At 42.5% G+C, this 21,135-nt stretch overlaps 1 protein-coding gene across 4 annotated transcripts in view; it reads left to right on the top strand.

Moving 5' to 3' along the window:
* Window positions 1-21,135, top strand: part of JADE2 (jade family PHD finger 2) — a 353,612-nt gene that overhangs the window by 318,707 nt on the left and 13,770 nt on the right. For all 4 annotated transcript variants that reach the window (XM_075344470.1, XM_075344469.1, XM_075344472.1 and 1 more), the window contains exons 10-11: window positions 1,497-1,614; window positions 17,531-17,614. In XM_075344470.1, coding sequence (XP_075200585.1) covers window positions 1,497-1,614; window positions 17,531-17,614 — 202 coding nt within the window. The remainder of the gene's footprint in view (window positions 1-1,496; window positions 1,615-17,530; window positions 17,615-21,135) is intronic.

Below are 21,135 nucleotides of genomic sequence, written 5' to 3'. Positions count from 1 at the left end.
TTGCAATTACACGTTTATATCCTTTGTATCTCTCCATAGGTATTCGATTGGTTTTAGATCCGGACTCATTACTGGCTTTTTCAGAACTGTCCAGTGCTTTTTTTCCATCCATTTCTGGGAGCTTCTTGAAGTATGTTAGGGGTCATTGTCTTCCTGGAAGACCCATGACCTAGGAGGCAAACCCAGTTTTCTGACACTGGGCACTATTTTGTGATCCAAAATCCTTTGATAATCTTCAGATTTCATGATGCCTTGCACACAGTCAAGGCACCCAGTGCCCGAGGCAGCAAAGCAACGCCAAAACATCTCGGAACCTCCACCATATTTGACTGTAGGTATTGTGTTCTTTTTTTTGTAGGCCTCATTCCCTTTTCAGTAAACAGTAGAATGATATGCTTTACCAAAAAGCTCTATCTTGGTGTCATATGTCCATGAGATGGTTTTCCAGAAGCATTTTGGCTTGCTCGCATACATTTGGGCAAACTGCAGTCTAGCCTTTTTATGTGTGTGTCAGCAATGGGATCTTCCATGGTTTCATCTCATTCAAATTTAGACAGATAATTTGCACGAACACTAGTGCACGCTGAGCCTGCAGGACAGCTTGAATTTCTTTGGAATTTCATTGGGGTTGCTTATTCACCATCCGTACTGTCCCGCGTTGCATCCTTTCATCAATTTTTCTCTGCTGTTCACGTCCAGGGAGGTTAGCTACAGTGCTATAGGTTATAAAGCACCGTGGTCAAAGGAACATCAAGATCTCTGGCGATAGACTTGTAGCCTTGAGATTGTTGATATTTTTCAACAATTTTGGTTCTCAAGTTTTCATACAGTTCTCGTCTCCTCTTTCTCTTCTCCATGCTTAGTGTGGCGTGCACAGACACACAATGCAAAGATTGGGTCAACTTTTCCCCTGTTTATCTGGTTTCCGATGTGATTTTCATACTACCCACACCTGTTAGTTGCCACAAGTGAGTTTGAATGAGCATCACTTGCTTAAAAAAATGTTGTTTACCCACAATTTTGGAAAGGTGTCAATAATTTTGTCCAGTTAATTTTGGTTTCTTGTGTGAAATTATGTCCAATTTGCCTTTTTTTTTCTGTTTTGTTTTTTTGGGGGGGTTTTTGTGTTTCAATACACAAAAAGGAAATAAAGATGTGTACATCAAAACGTATGTAGTTGCAATAATTTTTTGGGACAAATACTTCATGTTCTGGAATAATTTCAAGGTTGTCAACACTTTTGACCATGACTGTATATAGTAAAACCACTTGCTGATCTCTGAAGTTCCGAGCAATCAGCAAGTTATCCCCTATCCTCTGGACAGGGTATTATTTAATATAATATATAATGTTTCTTTATATAAAACTGTAAAGTAGGTATGAGATTTAAATTATTTCTACTTCATGGAACATTGCACTGAATTATTATGCCTAAGTAAAAATGTTATTTTAAGATGTCCTTTATTTTATCACTTTTTTTCAATTCCCGTCTACAGGTTAGGAACTTATGTTATATGATCACCAGGCGTGAAAAGATGAAACACTCCATATGCAAACTTGAGGAGCAAATTTTCCAGCTGCAGATGAAACTCATTGAGAAAGATCTTTGCCATGGTAAGAGAGAGATGCCAAAAACATTAAGTTATGTAATAGACTGTTTACTTTACTTTCATAAATGTATAAAAGTATTGAAAGGCCCCACTGTTAGCCAGCGGTAATTAAGTCATAAATCATTAAACGTATTTTTTATGTATTCTATTCATCGTAAATGAAGTCTTATTTTTCCTGCATTCTTCACAGCCTCTTTTTATTTATTTATTTATTTTTATATATATATATATATATATATCAGTATATATATATATATATATATATGTGTGTGTGTGTGTGTGTGTGCATATATATATATAATATACTGTATGTGTGTGTGTATGTGTATATATATATAAATATATATATATAAAAAAAAGTACAGTTGAAAACAAGTTCACATACACTATCTATAAAGACACATCTGCATGTTTTTCTCACTATCTGACATGAAATCACAATAAACCTTCCCCGTTTTAGCTCAATTAGGAATCAAAATTATTTATATTTGCCAAATGCCAGAATAATGAGAGAGAGAATGTTTTAAGGCATTTTTATTACTTTTTGCAAAGTCGAAAGTTTACATACATTTCATTAGTATTTGGTACCATTGCCCTTACACTGTATGACTTGGGTCAAACGTTATGGATCTCCTTCCACAAGCTTCTCACAATAGTTGTTAGGAATTTGGGTCCATTCCTCCTGACAGAACTGGTGTAAGTGAGCCGTGTTTGTAAGTCGCCTTGCTTGCACCAGCCTTTTCAGCTTTGCCCATAAATTTTCAATAGGTTTTGTAATGGCCACTCCAAAGCATTGACTGTTTTCCTTAAAGGGAACCTGTCAGGTGCAATATGCACCCAGAACCACAAGCAGTTTTGGGTGCATATTGCTAATCCCTGCCTAACTGTGCCTGCATCTAGTAGCATACATAAAGAGATCTTTAGAGAAAGTATTTCTAAAGATCCCATATGATATGCTAATGAAAGCAGGGACTAGTCGCAAGGGCATTCGTTCCCTTGGCTAGTCGGCCCCCTTAGCATGTAACATGCCCCTGTGGGTGTGCTAACATGCTAATGAATGTGCAGTGTCAGAGAATGGTCGCACTCACATTTCAGCTGCCATTACGTCCGCTTCCTGGATTTTGGCTCAGGACTCATGACCCCGGACTTTCGGTCATGGGCATTATGAAGTCGGGTGTACGTGTTCTGGCTTCAAACTCATGTAGTGTGCATGACCAAAAGTCTGGGATCATGCGCAATGAGACCAAGTCCAGGGTCGGACGTGATGGCAGCTGACTGCTGAGTGTGACCATGCTTCTGATGCTGCGTATTCATTATCATGTTAGCACGCCTACAATGGCGTTTTACATGCTAAGGGGACTGACTAGCCAAGGGAACTAATGCCCTTGCGACTAGTCGCTGGTCTCATTAGCATACCATATAGAATCTTTAGAAATACTTTTTCTAAAGAACCCTTTGTCTATGCTACTATAGCCTGGAACAGTTAGGCAGGGATTAGTAATATGCACCCAGAACTGCTCATGGTTCTGGGTGCATATTGCACCTGACAGGTTGCCTTTAAGCCACTTTCTAACCAGTTTAGCAGTATGCTTTGGGTCATTGTCCATTTGGAAGACCCATTTCCAGCCAAGCTTTAAGATCCTGGCTGATGTATGTTTTGAGATGTTGCTTGAGTATTGCCACATAATCTTCTTTCCTCCATGGTGCCATCCATTGTATTTTGTGAAATTCACCAGTTCCTCCTGCAGCAAAACAACCCCACAACATGTTTCTGCCATCCCCATGTTTCAGAGTTGGGATGGTGTTCTTAGGCTTCAAAGCTTCTCCCTTTTTCCACCAAATGTAACGATGGTCATTATGGCCAAACAGTTACATTTTAGTTTTGTCAGATCACCGGACATGTCTCCAAAAATTAAGATCTTTGTTCCTGTGTGCATCTACAAACAATCTGTCTTTTTTATATTTCTTTTGGAGTAATAGCTTTTTCCTGGCAGAGTGGCCTTTCAGCCCATGTTGATACAGTACTCGTTACACTGTGGATAATGACACAATCTTACCAGCTTCCGCCAACATCTTCACAAGGTCTTTTATTCTTGGGTTGATATGCACATGTCTGACCAAAGCACTTTCATCTCTGGTACACAGAACCCGTCTCCTTACTGAGCGGGTGTGATGGCTGGACATTCACACCTTGTTTGTACGTGCGTATAATTATATGTATAGATGAACGATGTATCTGGAAATTGCACCCAAGGATGAACTAGACTTGTGCAAGTCCACAATTCTCTTCCTGAGATCTTAGGTGAATTTGACTTTCCCATGATGCAACACAAAGAAGCAGTGTGTTTCAGGTGTGTCTCTAATTAATTAAAATGTTTCCAATAAAAATATCAGAAGCTTCCACAACCTAAAATGGGAAAGGTTTATTCTGATTTCATGTGGGATATTGAGAAAAACATGCACATGCATATGTGTCTTTTAAGATAGTGTATGTAAACTTCTGATTTCAACTGTGTGTGTGCTTCATCGCACGTCACAGCACAGAATCTTGCGCATTCTCTCCTTCACCGCAGAGCGCCGCAGGCAAGAGCAATGTTGGGCTGTGATGTGTGGTGAAATTCTGCCCACAGCCCAGTCACTCATAGACACTGGGTCCCGCCTCGGTGATGCCAGGTCAACTCCCAATATCGGAATTTGACATGACATCACCGGACATGAGAGGTCACTGCAGCCGGGGTCACGTGATGGGAAGTGAGTGGAAAGCGATAGCGCCGCTCACAGGCTGAATTGACAACAGAAGGTATATAGAAAATGCCTTCTTACCCAGCTTTACATCGATGTGACCACTATTCTTTGTAGTGGACCACCTCTTTAAGTGTTATAAAGCAAATCAGATATTAGATGCCTTCATGATAAGACTCAAACAGTACTTATGTGCTTACTGTACTTTATTCAGCCATCTCCTATAATAGCCTATCTTCTACACAGGCTGCGGTGCTGGCATTCACATAGCGCACAATATCATCCATTCATTAATTATTTCACTTGAGTAATCTATTAGCAGACATGAGTGTTAAGTAGGAAAATGAGCAGAACTATGCAAATAATTTGTAATTTTAAGACTTGCCAGGGAATAAAACTGAATGCTACAGTGGTTCAAAAAATATCCACTGCGGCCGCGTGCTATTTCCTACCTCTCATTTCTGCATTCCTACATCTCCTTCCCATGTTTGGATGGTAATTATATATATCAGATGCCAAGTTTATACATTATTTTTTATTTTCTTGAAAAATGCATCTGGTGCATTGGCATAAACTTTTGGCAGGCCTATTGCTTTTAGTTCTTATGCGCTTACAAAGGTAAAGTGCTGTGTTAAAAATAAAGTACTCTTCGAATCCCTTTAATCTGTGTGTGTGTGTGTGTGTGTGTATATATATATATATATATATATATATATATATATATATATATATATATATATATATATATATATATATATATATATGTGTTTGCAGGATTGACAGTGAGCTTTGTTGTAAATTTATTTTTTTAACGTTTTAGAAATTGCTTTTTACACTACAACCTTTGACCGTTATCAATATAAAAGCCAAGTGTGCGTGTGGATTTTTCCAGAGCCTTTTCCGACAGGTTGGCTGTGTTCCACTGCAGTATTTTTGAGACCGTGGAATAGAGTTTTAAAATCTCAAGTACAAAAAACTCTGTTCACACTGTGTTCTTGGAAAACACACACATATACAGTACTGTGGAGAAGTTTCTAGTAGGTGTGGAGGAAAAAAATAGTTTAGCTAAATTTGTGCACAGTTTTTGAAGCACCTTAGGCAGAGAAGTTGTTCTAAACATCTTAGAGAAATCACCACAGATCTTCTGTAGGATTGCAAAACTCCTTCTGTCTCTTCATGTTGTCTCAGACAGATTTGATGATGTTGAGTTGCCAAGTCACTTCCAGGTCTCTTTGTTCTGCTTTATAAGATGGTTCTTAAAGGGAACCTGTCACCAGATTTGGCGACTATAAGCTGCGGCCACCACCAGTGGGCTCTTATATACAGCATTCTAACATGCTGTATATAAGAGCCCAGGCCACTGTGCAAAACGTAAAAATGATTTTATAATATCGAACGGTCGCTGTGGTGCAGACGGGTCAGATGGATCTTTTCGGGGGCGGCGCCTCCTCTTTCGGCCATCTTTGTCCTCCTTCTGAAGCCTACGTCATGCACACGCACCAGCATTGAGGTCCTGCACAGACGCACTACAATACTTTGATCTGCCCCGCTCAGGGCAGATCAAAGTGCGCTTGTGCAGGACCTCAATGCTGGTGCGTGTGCATGACGTAGGCTTCAGAAGGAGGACAAAGATGGTCGAAAGAGAAGGCGAGGATCCACTAATGACACTGTTATGGGGTAATGTCCTCAAATTATCTGCTAAGGTACCCCAGCCTGGTAATGATCCTCCTACCTTGTATATGATCCCCATCCTTCTATATATGTACCCCATCCTGGTATATGCCCTTATCCTGCTATATACTGGCATCCTGCTACATACCCCCATCATGCTATATACCCCTATCCTGCTATATACTGCCATCCTGGAATATGCCCTCATCCTGCTATATACCCCCATCCTACTATATACCCCCATCCATCCTGCTATATACCCCCATCCATCCTGCTATATACCCCCATCCATTTTGCTATATACCCCCATCCATTTTGCTGTATACCCCCATCTATTCTGCTATATACCCCCATCCTGCTATATGGCATGTATCGCGTGCCACACAAAAAACAACCCAAACGTTTATACACACCTTTCCTCGCTCCATGCAGCATCGCTCCTCCCCCTGTCTGTGGCGGCAGCAGCACCTCTGGAGTGTGGAGCCATCACCTTTGTCTGCAGCATCGCTCCTCTTCCTGTCTGCCTGTGAGCTGACCTGTGTGGAGACTAGCGGTGCGCACAGGGATGACTTCATCACTGTGCTCACCGCTCTCTACACCGATCAGCTGGCCGGCACAGACAGGAGGAGATCACGATGCTGAAGGGAAGTGACCGGTGAGTATACCGTAATATTCACTGCACCCCGCGCTGATGATGATGCACGGGGGGCAGTGAATACAGCCGCACATGATCACTCCAGGCTGTAGTTGCCAGGGGTGATCGTGCGGGCCGGCTCTTACTTATGCGCGCACTCCCCGCCCACCTGTCAGCGCTGGCTTCAGCGCTGAGGGATGATGGACGGGAGAATGGGCGTGCATATGTAATGAGCGGGCCCACGTGGTCACGGCAGGCGCTGCTACAGCCTGCTCGTGCCTCCGATGACCCGCTCCACCGCAGCACCCTCATTCCCCGCAGCCACATTCAGACTATAAGACGCACCCCCCACTTTCCCCCTACATTTGGGGGGAAAAAAGTGTGTCTTATAGTCTGAAAAATACGGTATATATGTGGCCCATCGTGGTATACGTGTTCCCCATTTTGATTTATGTTTCCCATACTGGCATATATATATATATATATATATATATATATATATATATATCCCACATCCTGGTATATATGTTCTCCATTCTGGGCCCCTTCCTAGAATATATGTCCCAATTCTTGTGTATTAGTTCCCCATCCTGGCATATATGTCCCTTATCCTGGTATATATGTTCCCCATCCTAGGCCCCTTTCTTGCTTATATGTTCATCATCCTAGTTTATATGTATCTCATCCTAGTATATATGTTCCCCATCATGGACCCATCCTAGTATATATGCCCCAGGTTATAAAGGTTTTAAAGGGAAATTAATATTCTTTGCTCATCATGCCCATAACCCGCCCACCTCTCGGTATCGGTGTCAGGGATAGTAAAAATCTTCACAGTCATTTTCTAACACTGACCTTGGTGCCTAAAGGTGGGTGGGATTAAGGCATGGCGAGCATATGTCAGGTCACTTGCTTTGATGTGGGCTCACATGCCGAGCCCGCATCTTTTCCTGCACATTACGGCTAATCTGATCAGCCGACATGTGCCTTTAACAGCCGCCGGCAGATTGGAGATCTGCCCGCAGCTGTTAACCAGTAATAATCCCTCTGTCCATCTCTGACAGCGGGATTTAACATGCGCTGGCGGGGAGCGCATCACTCCCTGCTCCAATTGACATGATCGCGGGTCGTCCATGGGTTGTCATGACAGCCAGGGGTCAGCTGATGATCCTGTGACTGTCATGATGCTCTTCCTGTGAATGCTGGCTCGGTGTTCATAGGAGATCATGATTTGAGCTCTACGGAGCAGTACTGATGTTGATGCACTGCTCTGTACAGCAGAAGCAATTTCACGACTACAACTGTAAGTCCCCTAAGAGGACTGGTAAATAGAGTAAAATGTTTTTAAAAATCTGAAAATAAACACTAAAGTTCAAATCACCCACCTTTTGCTCCATTGAAAATAAAACAATTAAAAACCAATACACATTTGTTATCTCTTATTTCAGAAATGTCCAATCTATCAAAATATTTTTTTAAAATTAATCTGATTGGTAAAGAGCGTAACAAAGAAAGAAATAGAAATTCCAGAATTGTGGTTTTTTTGCCTGCTGCAACATTGCAATAAGGGGCGATCAAAACATCACATCTACACTAAAACGTTATTAACAAAAACATCAGCTCAGGTTGGAAAAAATAAGGAAAATAGAAAAATAAAATTTTAAGCAAAAAATGTGCTCATGACACACTGTTATGGGGCGAGGATCTGCTGCTGACACTGTTATGGGGTAATGTCCCCAAATTCTCTACTAAGGTACCCCATCCTGGTAATGATCCTCCTGCCTTATATATACAGTGTATGTCCCTCATCCTGGTATAGCCCACATCCTGTGCTATATACTGGCATATGGCCACATCCTGCTATATACTGGTATATGGCCCCATCCTGCTCATATACCGCCATCCTGCTCATATACCCCCATCCTGCTCATAATATACCCCCATCCTGCTCATAATATACCCCCATCCTGCTCATAATATACCCCCATCCTGCTCATAATATACCCCCCATCCTGCTATATGCCCTCATCCTGCTCATAATATACCCTCATCCTGCTATATACCCCCATCCTGCTATATGGCCCGCATGTTATGGTACATAAAAAAAAACAAAACGTTCATACTCACCTTACCCCTTACCTCACTCCCTGCAGCATCGCTCCTCCTCTGTCTATGCCAGCAGCAGCGCCGCAGTGTGGAGCCGGCCACGATCCCTGCAGCACCGCGATGTCCTCCTGTCTATGCCGGCTGCGTGTGGACACGTGCGCACAGCGATGACATCATGCTGCTAGTCTGCACACAGCCAACGCTGGCACAGACAGGAGGAGATTGCGGTGCTGCAGGGATCGTGGCCGGTGAGTTATACTGATTCACTGCACCCCACGCTGATGATGATGCGTGGGGGGCAGTGAATACCGCCGCATGATCACTCCAGGCCGTAGTTGCCAGGGGTGATCATGCGGGCTGGCTGTTTAATATGCGCGCATTCCCCGCCCATCATCCCGCCCACCTGTCAGCGCTGGCTTCAGCGCTGAGAGATGATGGGCGTGCATATGAAATGAGCGGGTCCACGTGGTCACGGCAGGCTGCTACAGCCTGCTCGTGCCCCCGATCAGCCGCCCAACCCCCAACCACAGCACTCTCATTTCCCTCAGCCCTACATTCAGACTATAAGACGCACCCCCCAGTTTCCCCCAACATTTGGGGGAAAAAAGTGCGTCTTATAGTCCGAAAAATACGGTACATGGTCATGGTTGGTATCTGTATACTCGTGCTGACCTGGAAAATCATACTGCCAGGACAATTTTACCATATAGTGAACATGGTAAATAAATAAAAAAAAACAAACAAACAAAACAGTTGTGGAATTGCCCATTTTATTTTATTTATTTATTTTTTGCAGTTTTTCCACACTTGGATTTTGTTCCCCCCATTTAACAGCACACTACATGGTAAAATGAGAAAGGTATCTTTCAAAAATACAATTCGTCCCACAAAAAACAAGCCTTCATACATTGACAAAAAAAAAAAAGTTATGGCTCTTGGTAGAAGGGGAGGAAAAAATGAAAGCGCAAAGAAGTTAAAGAGCAGCCAGGCTACAGATTTCTATACTAAAGGTACCTAATAAAACAGTAGAACAGGTCCGTCATGCCCATACCTTTAGTTTGACATATCTGATTCTGATGACCGGTTCTCTTGGTCATACACATTCATCCCTACCAACATTTAGCCCTACCAGCTTCACCATAAATGAGCACGGACATGTTTATCCTATGGAAAAGGCAAATAACTGTTTAATTCCTGAATGCTCAAATAAACAGCTTTATTTTTAATGGACCCTGCTCAGTTAGTTTTCCCTTCTGCCGTCCAGAGACTCCCTTAGGCTCTGTGCGCACTAGAAAAAGGATTTTTCTTGAGAAATTTCTTGAGTGAAGGATTAGCGCACCTGCGTTAAAAAACGCACCAATAACGCACCAAAAAACGCATGCGTTTTTTACCGCGTTTTGGTGCATTTTTTTTGCAGGTTGCTTTAACAGCAATAAATAATATAGATAATAGATATTCGATAGATGGATAGATAGAAAGATGGATAGATGAATAGATAGCTAATGGATAGATAGATAATGGATAGATAGCTGAATAGATACTGATATATAGATAATGGATAGATAGATAATGGATTGATAGATAATGGATAATTAGATAAATAATGGATAGATAGATGAATAGATAGACAGATGGATGGACGGATAGATGGATAGATAGATGGATAGATAGATAATTGATAGATGAATAGATAGACTGATAGATAATGGATAGATAGATAGATGAATAGATAATGTATAGATAGACAGACAGACAAATAGATGGATAGATAGATAATGAATAGATAGATAATGGATAGATAGATAATGGATGGATAGTTAGAGAATCGATAGAGTCCCTGTGAGGACACATGCAGTTCTCGTGAGCAGTAGTGTGTTCACATTACCGACCGTGAGAAATGACCTGTCCTTACCCCTGCAGGCTCGTTACGAGGCTGCATTGATTACTATGTGTTAGACGCGGCTGGATCAGTCTGCAAGCGTCGTGGGACCTGCGTGGATTATGCCGGAGCTGTGTGTTTGGGGAATTAATAAAGTGATGAAAGAGGGGGCTTTTTTGTGTTTTATTTAAAATAAAGGATTTTTCGGTGTATGTGTTTATTCACTTTACTTACGGGTTAATCATGTAAGCTGTCTCATAGACGCTGCCATAATTAAGCTTGGATTTAGTGGCAGCGATGCGCTGCCATTAACTCGTTGTTACCTTCATTGCCACCGCATCACGGCAATCTGGAAGAGTCGGTAACACGCCGGGACTGTCGCATAATGGATGCTACAGTCCCGGGGCAGCTGCGGGCTGATATTCTTAGCTGTGGGAGGGGGGGGGACGTTAACCATGGCCCTCGCCCTCCCCAGCCTGAGAATACCGGGCCGCCGCTGTGTGTTTACCTCGGCTGGACGGTAAAAATATGGCGGAGCCCACTTTTTTTTTTTTTACGTTTTTTATTTTTAATCTATGCGTTTGATTTCTATGTGTATTCTATATGTCTGTGTGTGAGTGCGATGTGTGTGTTTACTATATGTCTGATATATGTGTGTTTACTCTCTGCTCCGCTTCCTCTTCCTGTCATAACTTCCTGTCATAATGTTCATCACTTCCCTGCAAAACGGGCAGTGATGAACATTATGTCCGAAAAACGCGAAGTAACGTGGGAATAACACAGGAAAACGCAATGAAACGCACATCACTTGCTACCTGCGTTATTCCTGCGCTATTTTATGATTACATTACAGTCAATGGAGTGAATAACGCAGTTAGCTGCAGAAAAGAAGTGACATGCTCATTCTTTTTCTCAAGAAAATCTACTGAAAGAATTTTCTTGAGAAAAAACGCAGTGTGCGCACAGCTAATTTTTTCTTCCATAGGTTTTGCTGGGGAATGTCTGCAGAAAGGTACAACCATTTTCTCAAGAAATTTCTGCAGCAAAAACGCAAAAAAATCGCAGGTAAAAACGCAGCGTGTGAACAAGTCCTTAGACATCAGGTCATTGGCTGATCCCAGTGGTTTGCGTAACGTTTATCTACAGTAATGTGTGTGGTCAGATTTACTCATGTCATGATGTGTTCCAACTATCCATTTAATTGCTTAATATATAATTTGGGTCTGTGGCTTAGTTGTAGAAAATGAATCAATGGCAGTTTCCACTAACTCATTTACACTGATGGCCGCCTCTCTTCTTCTCTGGTAATAGCTGCTAGGCCAGGTGTTATATGCAGAATAAATGTGTTACGGTCGTCCATGCTTCACATTTGGTGGCAGTAATTACATTTTCTATGACAAGAGAATGGATTGGTGGCAAGGTGACACTAATAGAACCATCCAATGTAAGGAAACCTCATCTCTAGTCTTCTGGCAAACATCCTCTCGTGGGCAACCTCAATCATGAACAAAGCAACATGCTTTAGGGCTAGCCTGCCCTTCTTTGTATCTTTTCTACTTTTCAGTTCTTATAGCATGTCACCCCCTTTCAATCCCCAACACCCGACGTGACTCCCAAGGCTTTTCTTACTCTACATCAAATAACCTAGTGCACACTACTCCATTACGCTCTCTATAAGCAGACAGGTACAGACACAATCCTAAGTGAGCAATATTTTTGGCATTAAACAGCCCTACATCCGAGTTCTCGGGCATCTAAAAAGTGTGTGCATTCACTTATAATGTACCATGCATCAACACAGACTGGTGTCTTTTACCTGTTGTATCAGTTGACTGTACAGAAAAAGTGGTCATGTCTGTGTCTCTATCACGGGCCAAGCATAAAAACAGTTTCCGCGTGCCTGTGATGTATTTATGCAGGCGCGAGATTATGGGCACCGCTGTGCATGACCTCACCAATGTCCTCCTCGTATCCGCCCATAATCTCGCGCCTGCACAAATACATCACCGGCGCGCGGGAAACTTTTTATGCTCGGCCCGCGATAGGGGCACAGCAAACTGCGCCTGTGCGAGACTTCGCCAGTAGCATGGATGATGACGGCGGCGTCCTCATCCATGTCAATCATAACAGGAGGATGGCGAACAGCGGCAGGAGGGGGGACAGGAGCCGAAATAGAGCCCGCCCATCTAGCCAACACAGTTCATTTGCATAGGAAACGGTGAGATTTTATTAAGTTATTTTTGGCGTCTGCAAGGGGGGGTCGGCAACAAGGTGCACCTTCATAGAATGCAGGAGCTGCAGAAGGTGATACTTTTGTTTAAATAGTGAAAAAACTGGTGACAGCTTCCCTTTAAGCTTGTAGGTGTGACTAAATGCTGTGATGTCTCCCATACACAGTACACACAAACATGAGGAATACCTGCTCTCCTGTTTTTATGTACCACATGTTCAGAAGCAGCAGCATTAAGGATATTTACAGTAATACTGAGCAGTGTTGCTGTGAATCCAGAAAGGGGGTGAAATAAACTAAAAGTAGCTATACTATCTCATAGTCTTGTAATCTTATGCCTAAGTAAGCCAGTGGCAATAATTCCTTGATAAGTTGTATTACAATTTTTTTTACTATTATATTAATTCTGACCAGGACTATCTAAATTCTTCTTTTTTGTTACTATATAGAAAAGAACAACATACACAAAAAATACCAATGCTATATATATTTTACCATAGTTTACACATGCAACTGTATGTATACATCATAAAATCCTCCTAACACATTTCTGTTACAAACTTGCTGTCACAATGGGACTGTACGATAACGAGGGACAGGGGCTACTATGCTGTCCCTCACCTCAGGGTTACTCCTGATGGTGGAGATGCCTGAGTCCACTGCCTGGCTATGGTCCTAAACAGAACTCCTCTGATTCCCCACTCCCACTGGGAAAGGAAGAGGCAAAACACTGACACACTGCACACACACAGGAATAGACAATGAGAGACTCAGGAGAAAAGCAAGAACATGAAGGTAGCAACAAAAGGCAACACTGGTTAACTCCACATTCACATTCAGCAACAATTACCACAATCACCAGATAGTTTGGTTCACAACACCTGACCAGACCAGCTAAGATAAACTATAGCTGGCATAGAAGAAAAGATCTAGCCTGCATATATAGGAGGGGAGCATACAGTGGGTATGGAAAGTATTCAGACCCCTTTACATTTTTTACTCTGTTTCATTGCAGCCTTCTGGTAAATCTAAAAAAGTTCATTTTTTTTTTCTCATTAATGCACGCCATATTGACAGAAAAAAAGAGAAACGTAGAAATTTTTGCAAATTTATTAAACAAGAAAAACTGAAATATCACATGGTCAAAAGATTTCAGACCCTTTCCTCAGACACTCCTATTTAAGTCACATGCTTTCCATTTCCATGTGATCCTCCTTGAGATGGTTCTACTCCTTCATTGGAGTCCAGCTGTGTTTAATTAAACTCATAAGACTTGATTTGGCAAAGGTGCACACCTGTAAGACCTATATAAGACCTCACAGCTCACAGTGCATGTCAGACCAAATGAGAATCATGAGGTCAAAGGAACTGCCCAAGGAGCTCAGAGACAAAATTGTGGCAAGGCACAGATCTGGTCAAGGTTACAAAAGAATTTCTGCAGTACTCAAGGTTCCGAAGAGCACAGTGGCCTCCATAATCCTTAAATGGAATAAGTTTGGGACCACCAGAACTCTTCCTAGACCTGACCCTCCAGCCAAACTGAGCAATCATGGGAGAAGAGCCTTGGAGAGAGAGGTAAAGAAGAACCCCAAGATCACTGTGGCTGAGCTCCAGAGATGCAGTAGGGAGATGGGAGAAAGTTCCACAAAGTCAACTATCACTGCAGCCCTCCACCAGGCAGGCCTTTATTGCAGAGTGGCCCGACGGACGCCTCTCCTCAGTGCAAGACATATGAAAGCCTGCATTTGGTTTGCAAAAAAGCACATGAAGGACTCCCAAACTATGAGAAATAAGATTCTCTGGTCTGATGAGATGCAAATAGAACTTTTTGGTGATAATTCTAAGCGGTATGTGTGGAGAAAACCAGGCACTGCTCATCGCCTGCCCAATACAATCCCAACAGTGAAACATGGTGATGGAAGCATCACGCTATGGGAGGATTTATCAGCTACAGGGACAGGACGACTGGTTGTAATTGAAGGAAAGATGAATGCGGCCAGAGAGTACAGTGAGATCTTGTAAGAAAATCTCTGCCAGAGTGCTCTGGACCTCAGACTTGGCTGAAGGTTCACCTTCCAACAAGATAATGACCCTAAGCACACAGCTAAAATAACAAAGGAATGGCTTCAGAACAACTCTGTGACCATTATTGACTGGCCCAGCCAGAGCCCTGACCTAAACCCAATTGAGCATCTCTGGAGAGACCTGAAAATGGCTGTCCACCAACATTCACCATCTAACCTGACGGAACTGGAGAAGGATCTGCAAGAAAGAATGGCCGAATCCAGGTGTGAAAAACTTGTTGCATCATTCACAAGAAGACTCGTGGCTAGCTCAGAAGGGTGCTTCTACTCAATATTGAGCAAAGGGTCTGAATACTTATGACCATGTGATATTTCAGTTTTTCTTGTTTAATACATTTTCAAAAATTTCTACGTTTGTTTTATTTCTGTCAAGATGGGGTGCAGAATGTACATTAATGCGAAAAAAATAAACTTTTTTGAATTTACCAAATGGCTGCAATGAAACAAAGAGTGAGAAAATTTAAAGAGGTCTGAATACTTTCTATACCCACTGTATGTAAATGGCTCCTGTACAACATGTGATCAAAGTAGACTAACAAGCAGACTAGCAGAGATTAACTCTTGCTAGCCTGCCCATGAATTCCCACTCTGCAGGTTGACACCCAGACACCCGAAAAGTTATTGGGCAGGGTGTCAGAATCAGTAATCTGAACAGATCCCGCTGCCACCATGACAGCTCGCAAAGTTTGTAAAAATCGTCCTGCAACACTTGCCCAACTCCACTCCCATGCCAGTTGCTTTTGCTGTCAGTGGTTGCTTCTGCAGTTCTGTCACGGTACTGACAACAGCAGAAAGGGTATTGATGGCAGCACTTGGTGATGTGATTTACGCTCATCACTCTCCAATGCTCACTTCTCTAGAGGAAGATGGGACTTATGTTTATGTAGGCCTTGATGTCCAGCCAGTTGGATGAAATGGGTCGGCAAACCAATTGCAGACCAGCTTCAAAAAACAATGTTGAATTTGGAACCCAATAATCCATTTGAATGTTGCCAAATGATATATAATAATTCAGAAACAGTTATACACCTATAAGTACATGAGTTTTCCATTCGCCCCAGACATTTCTGAAGTTGTATCTGTCAGTGGTCGTGTGAAGCAATTACATCTTGGCCACTTCCTCCAGAAGTAATTCTTTTCATAAATTATATCCCCAACTCTGTAATAAACATAATACATCCCCTTTAACAGCCCTGACTAAACTTCTGCACATTCCTAAACTTTGTTTTTATCATATATTTGTTTTTACTCATCTAGGATTACTCCTAGTTAGACACGCACATATAACCTACTAAATACTGTATCTGCTCAAAAAACTGTACAAGTGCCATTCCTTGTCTCGAGACGTCTGAAGAGCTGCTCAGTTCAATTCCCGTTAATTTAAATAAGGTTTCTGGTTTCATTGGTAGACAGATTCACAGCATATTGAATCCAAGCCAGTGACTTGCCCAGAAATACAAAGTCAAGCCAAGACAAGTCAGCCACTTGGCTCCAGCGTTCATGTAACGCATGTTCTTTCTATTATCTCCTGCAGTTTGCCAATGGTTATTAGTACTGAAATTGAGTATGTCAAGGGAAACATTGGACATATCAGCTTCTCACACAGGGACTATAAACCATATACTTGGATAGAATTTAGGCTTACTTAATGATTTCTCCTGTTTGTAGACTTGTAGTTAGGCAGCTCATCTATAGCCAGCCCATCCGCTGCTTGTCTGGATTGTTATGCTACACAATTACTTCTTTTTCTATACTTGCCTAAATAATTGTGAAATTAATACCTCACTGAGGTTCCTGGAATGTATGAAAACCTCAACTTTTTGGTACTTGTGCCTTGAATATAAAATATATACTATGTTAGTTTTCATAAGAGTCCCAGGACTATTGGTACCAAGGTATAAGGTGATTGATTGAACTTTTACATTTTGTTTTTGCCTTTGTCATAGATTTCATTTCCTGTAGGAGCAGTGGATGGATTTAGAGCAGAGACTTCACTAAAAGACTTTTTTTTTTCCTATTAATGCCTACATTAAAGAGAACCTGTCAGCAGATTTGGGCCTTCTAAACTAAAGCTAGCACCTGTGCTGCATTCCATGAATGTGCAAATAATGTGAAATAGGGTGTATACATTTTTTTTTGTCTGGAGGAGGCTAGATTGCCTTGAAACGCGTAGACTAATAAATCATATTTCATCCTAAGCCATTTGGAGTCCTTTTTGTCCATTGAGGCAACGCAGAAGAACCGCATTTTAACCTTATCTCCTATTTTGGTGTGTATCACCTGCAGATCTGCAGCAGCCTGCTACATGCGCATTAGTGGTTGTGTCACACACAACCAACCCAGGTGAAGAGAGAATACTCTTATCCTTACCCCAATTTTAACCAGTTAAGACCGTATTGCGCTTCTTTTCTGCTTAGGTTCTCCACATTTCTACCTAAACAGTCCCCTTTACCAGGAACCTCCACCAGTGTCATTGTCCACATATTCACACTTAGAATTTAAGAGATCAGTTACGAATTTTGGAGTTCATTTTTTCTTTTGTATGTTACTAAACTAAATATTTTGTTCTGATAGAATCCAGAAAAAAGACAAAAGGAAAAAAAACAAGTTGTCTTGAAAGGAAAGAAAGACCGAGAAGAGGAAAGCAAGCTGTTTTGGGTAAGTTGTCACTCCATGCAATATTTACTGTACATGATCTGCAAATAAATATGCTATGTAAATATCTTATATTTATTATATGTGGGATATTTAATATTAATATTGCCTTTAATTTTTGGATCGATTCTGTATATAGTCTTTTTTCAGAATATAGGGCTTACCAAATGTCAGCTGCAATGACCTCATTTACTTCCTTTCACAGCTGTCATCATATAATGCCATATTTATTAAAGATAAATTTACAAAAATGGTAACCTAAAAATATGAACTAATCCATAATGTCAAAATCTTCTGTCAGCATTGATCAGACGTTGCAAGGTGTCTGGGTGTCTAATGATACACAACCCATCCAATTCACACAGGCAAAAAAATGAAACCATTGATGTCCATAAATTAATTTTTTTGTAATAATGAGAAATAACACAGGGAAAAAATATTGACCACATGAAGAAAGAGAGGAGCAAAAAGCCTTGGAAAGTCATGACACCTCATGAAATCTATCAGTAATTAGAAAGCAATCTTGCAACTTAGTGAAACATAATTTCAGCTGGTTCAACTGATGGGCTATAAAAAGGTGTCTCATTACCAAGTTGCTACACAAGAAACTTCTCATGATGGTAAAACCAGTGAGCGGTCTCAAGACTTTCTCAAACATATTGTTGCAAAACATACTAATGGCATTAGTTACAGAAGAATTTCTACCTACTGAAGATTCCAATGAGTACTGTTGGGGCCATAATCTGGAAGTGAAAGGAACATAATTTGACCATAAACCAGCCACGATCAGGTGCTTCCTGCAAGATTTCAGACAAAGGAGTGAAAAGAATTATCAGAAGAGCCAAGGACCAACAGTGTAGAGCTACAGAAAGACCTGGAATCATTAGGTAACATTATTTCAGCTAAAACAATAAGTAATACAGTCAAACTCCATGTCCTGTATGCATGCTCACCATGCAAGACTCCATTGCTGAACAAAAAGCATGTTCAGGTACCTTTTAAAGTTTGCTCAATAACATTATAGTTATTGAGCACACATTATAGTCTGGTCAAATGAGACCAAAATGTAAGTCTTTTAAAGCATACCATTTTTAGAGGCCAAAAGGCACTGCATATCACTCCAAAAACATTATACCAACAGTGGAGGTGAGAACATCATGGTGGGAGGGTGCTTTTTACCATATGGCATAGTCAAACTTCTTGTAATTGAAGGAAGGATGAATGGACAAATGTACCAAGATATTCATGATAAAAATCTGCTGCCATCTACCAGGATAACGAAGGTGAAACAAGGATGGACATTTCAGCAAGACATGATCCCAAACACACAGCCAAAGAAAATAAACTGCTAGAATGGCCCAGCCCTTAACTGACCTGAATCCAGTAGAAAATTTATGGAAAGAACTAAGGCTCATAGTTCATAGGAGCCCACGGAGCCTTCAGTATTTGAAGAGTGTTTGTGTGGAAGAATGGGCCAAAATCACACCTGAGCAGTGCATATAATCAGTTTTTCCATACAGAAAGCTTGTTGAAGCTGTCATCACCAACAAAGGCTTTTTTAGGAAGTATTAAATACATTTCATAAACGTATTCAATACTTTTTCCCTGTGTCATTTCTTATTATTACACATCACTAAATGTATACACATCTATGGTTTGATTTCTTGTCCTGTGTGTATTTGATGGGTTATTACTGACATCTGGTGAGAAATTCATGTCAATAGCACCTTTTATAATATTTTTACTGGGGGGCGTGTCCTGGTCATGAGGGAGTAAGGTTGTGCTTTTGTCTCAGCTCCCCCTTATCTCCCAGGAAATCAGCTACTACATTAATTTTTTCGGCCCTCTATCCCGGACTATGAGCACAAGGAGGCGGAGGGGAGCTCAGGGACACCTTACCAGGCAGAATCGAGGCAGCATCCAGCTAAACCAACAGTGGCACAGATGGAGCAGGAGGGAAGTAAGATGGCCGCTGGCCTTGTCAGCTATACAGCAGTGGCAGCGGGGGAGGGGGCGCACAGAGTACCTGTCAGAGGCCCACAGCAGAGAACAGCCCGAGGAGCAGAAGGTGGAGGCAGGAATCCAGACGGTGACGGATCCTGTGCAGCTGGAGAAGTGGGGTTTGAGGAGCCAGGTACTCGGAGGGAGCAGGCTCTGGTGTCTTCACAGCATGGGGAGCAGGTCCTGGCAGAGGGAGAGGAGGTGGACGGGCGGCAGCTGAGAGGCCTGGGCCTTGCAGACTCTGCAGCTTCTCCTGGAGGAGGGGAGAGGGATCTGACTTTGCCCCTGAGCCCTTCACTGTCAATGGAGCTCCGGGAGGGACAGGAGGATGGGGCTCCCTGGACTTCCAGCCCTTTGCTACTCAGTGGCACTGCAGCTGCTGTGACAGGCACAGAGGTCAGAGCTACTATAGAAGATATGGAGAGTATGGAGCACTCCACCAGCCAGATTTCTCAGCATGTCAACACTCTGGGGCTGGGACAGGAAGGTTCCGGTGTCCTGAGGGAGTTAAGGGAGCTCAGAGCAAGAATCATCAGCATCCCATCCAGAGAGGACATGGAAGGCTATATCTCCAGATTGGAGAAGGCGTGCAGGTCAGAGCTGACAGAGGTGCGTTCCAGTGTGCAGAATCTAGATGCAAGGGTCCTGTCTCAGGAGACCCAATTACAAGATATGCAGAAGGACTTATCCTCTCATAAAGAGTTGCTAGAGACCCAATCTCGCCAGCTCCACTACCTGACTGAAGCACTGGACGATGCAGAGAACAGAGGACGACGCAACAACTTAAGAGTACGAGGTCTGCCAGAGTCCGTTGATTCCAGGGAACCCCCACGTGTCCTCCAAAGAATCTTCAACAAGATATTGGGGCTCCCTCCAGCCACAGAGATCGAACTTGATAGAGCACACAGATCCTTGGGACCCAAACCAGCGGACTTGGAGTTCCCGCGGGACGTGATCTGTTGGGTCCACCATTATTTACAAAAGGAGTCTTCTGCTGAAGCTCCGGGAAGGGGTACCGATCCTTTTCCAAAAGATTAAGTTGCAGATCCTACCCGACCTCTCTCGTCTTACTCTCCAGAGGAGGAGAGCACTACGGCCTCTGTTGGAGCTCCTTCAGTCACGGGACTTGGTGTACAGCTGGGGCTTCCCTTTTCGCCTTCAAGTCCGCAGTGGCGGCCAAATGCACGTTCTTCATTCACCAGAGGATCTGACACCCTTTTCGGAGGCCTTGAATCTCCCCAGAGTTGAAATCGAGGACTGGCCTTCTATTCCAAGAGAATTCTCGCGGGGGCTTCCTCAGCGTCCTCCAAGAAGTAATCGCGGTGAGAGGAAGACTGGAGGAGGAGGTCGTCCATCTACCAAGGACTGATGTTCGTCAAGACGGGGCTTGTATGCTTCTCACACTTTATACTGTACTTGAGTAGTATTGTTATTTGGGGGTTGGATGCGGAGGGCTGATTGAGGGGCAAAGTTTAAGTTAATGAAGTCATGGGAGAGGTTTAACGCTAGATATAATAACTGAC

This window comes from Anomaloglossus baeobatrachus, chromosome 4 (genome assembly GCF_048569485.1).
Source record: "Anomaloglossus baeobatrachus isolate aAnoBae1 chromosome 4, aAnoBae1.hap1, whole genome shotgun sequence".
Classification (NCBI taxonomy): Eukaryota; Metazoa; Chordata; class Amphibia; order Anura; family Aromobatidae; genus Anomaloglossus; species Anomaloglossus baeobatrachus.
The sequence above is the reverse complement of the archived record's forward strand: the minus strand, read 5'-3'. Positions and strand labels throughout refer to the sequence as shown.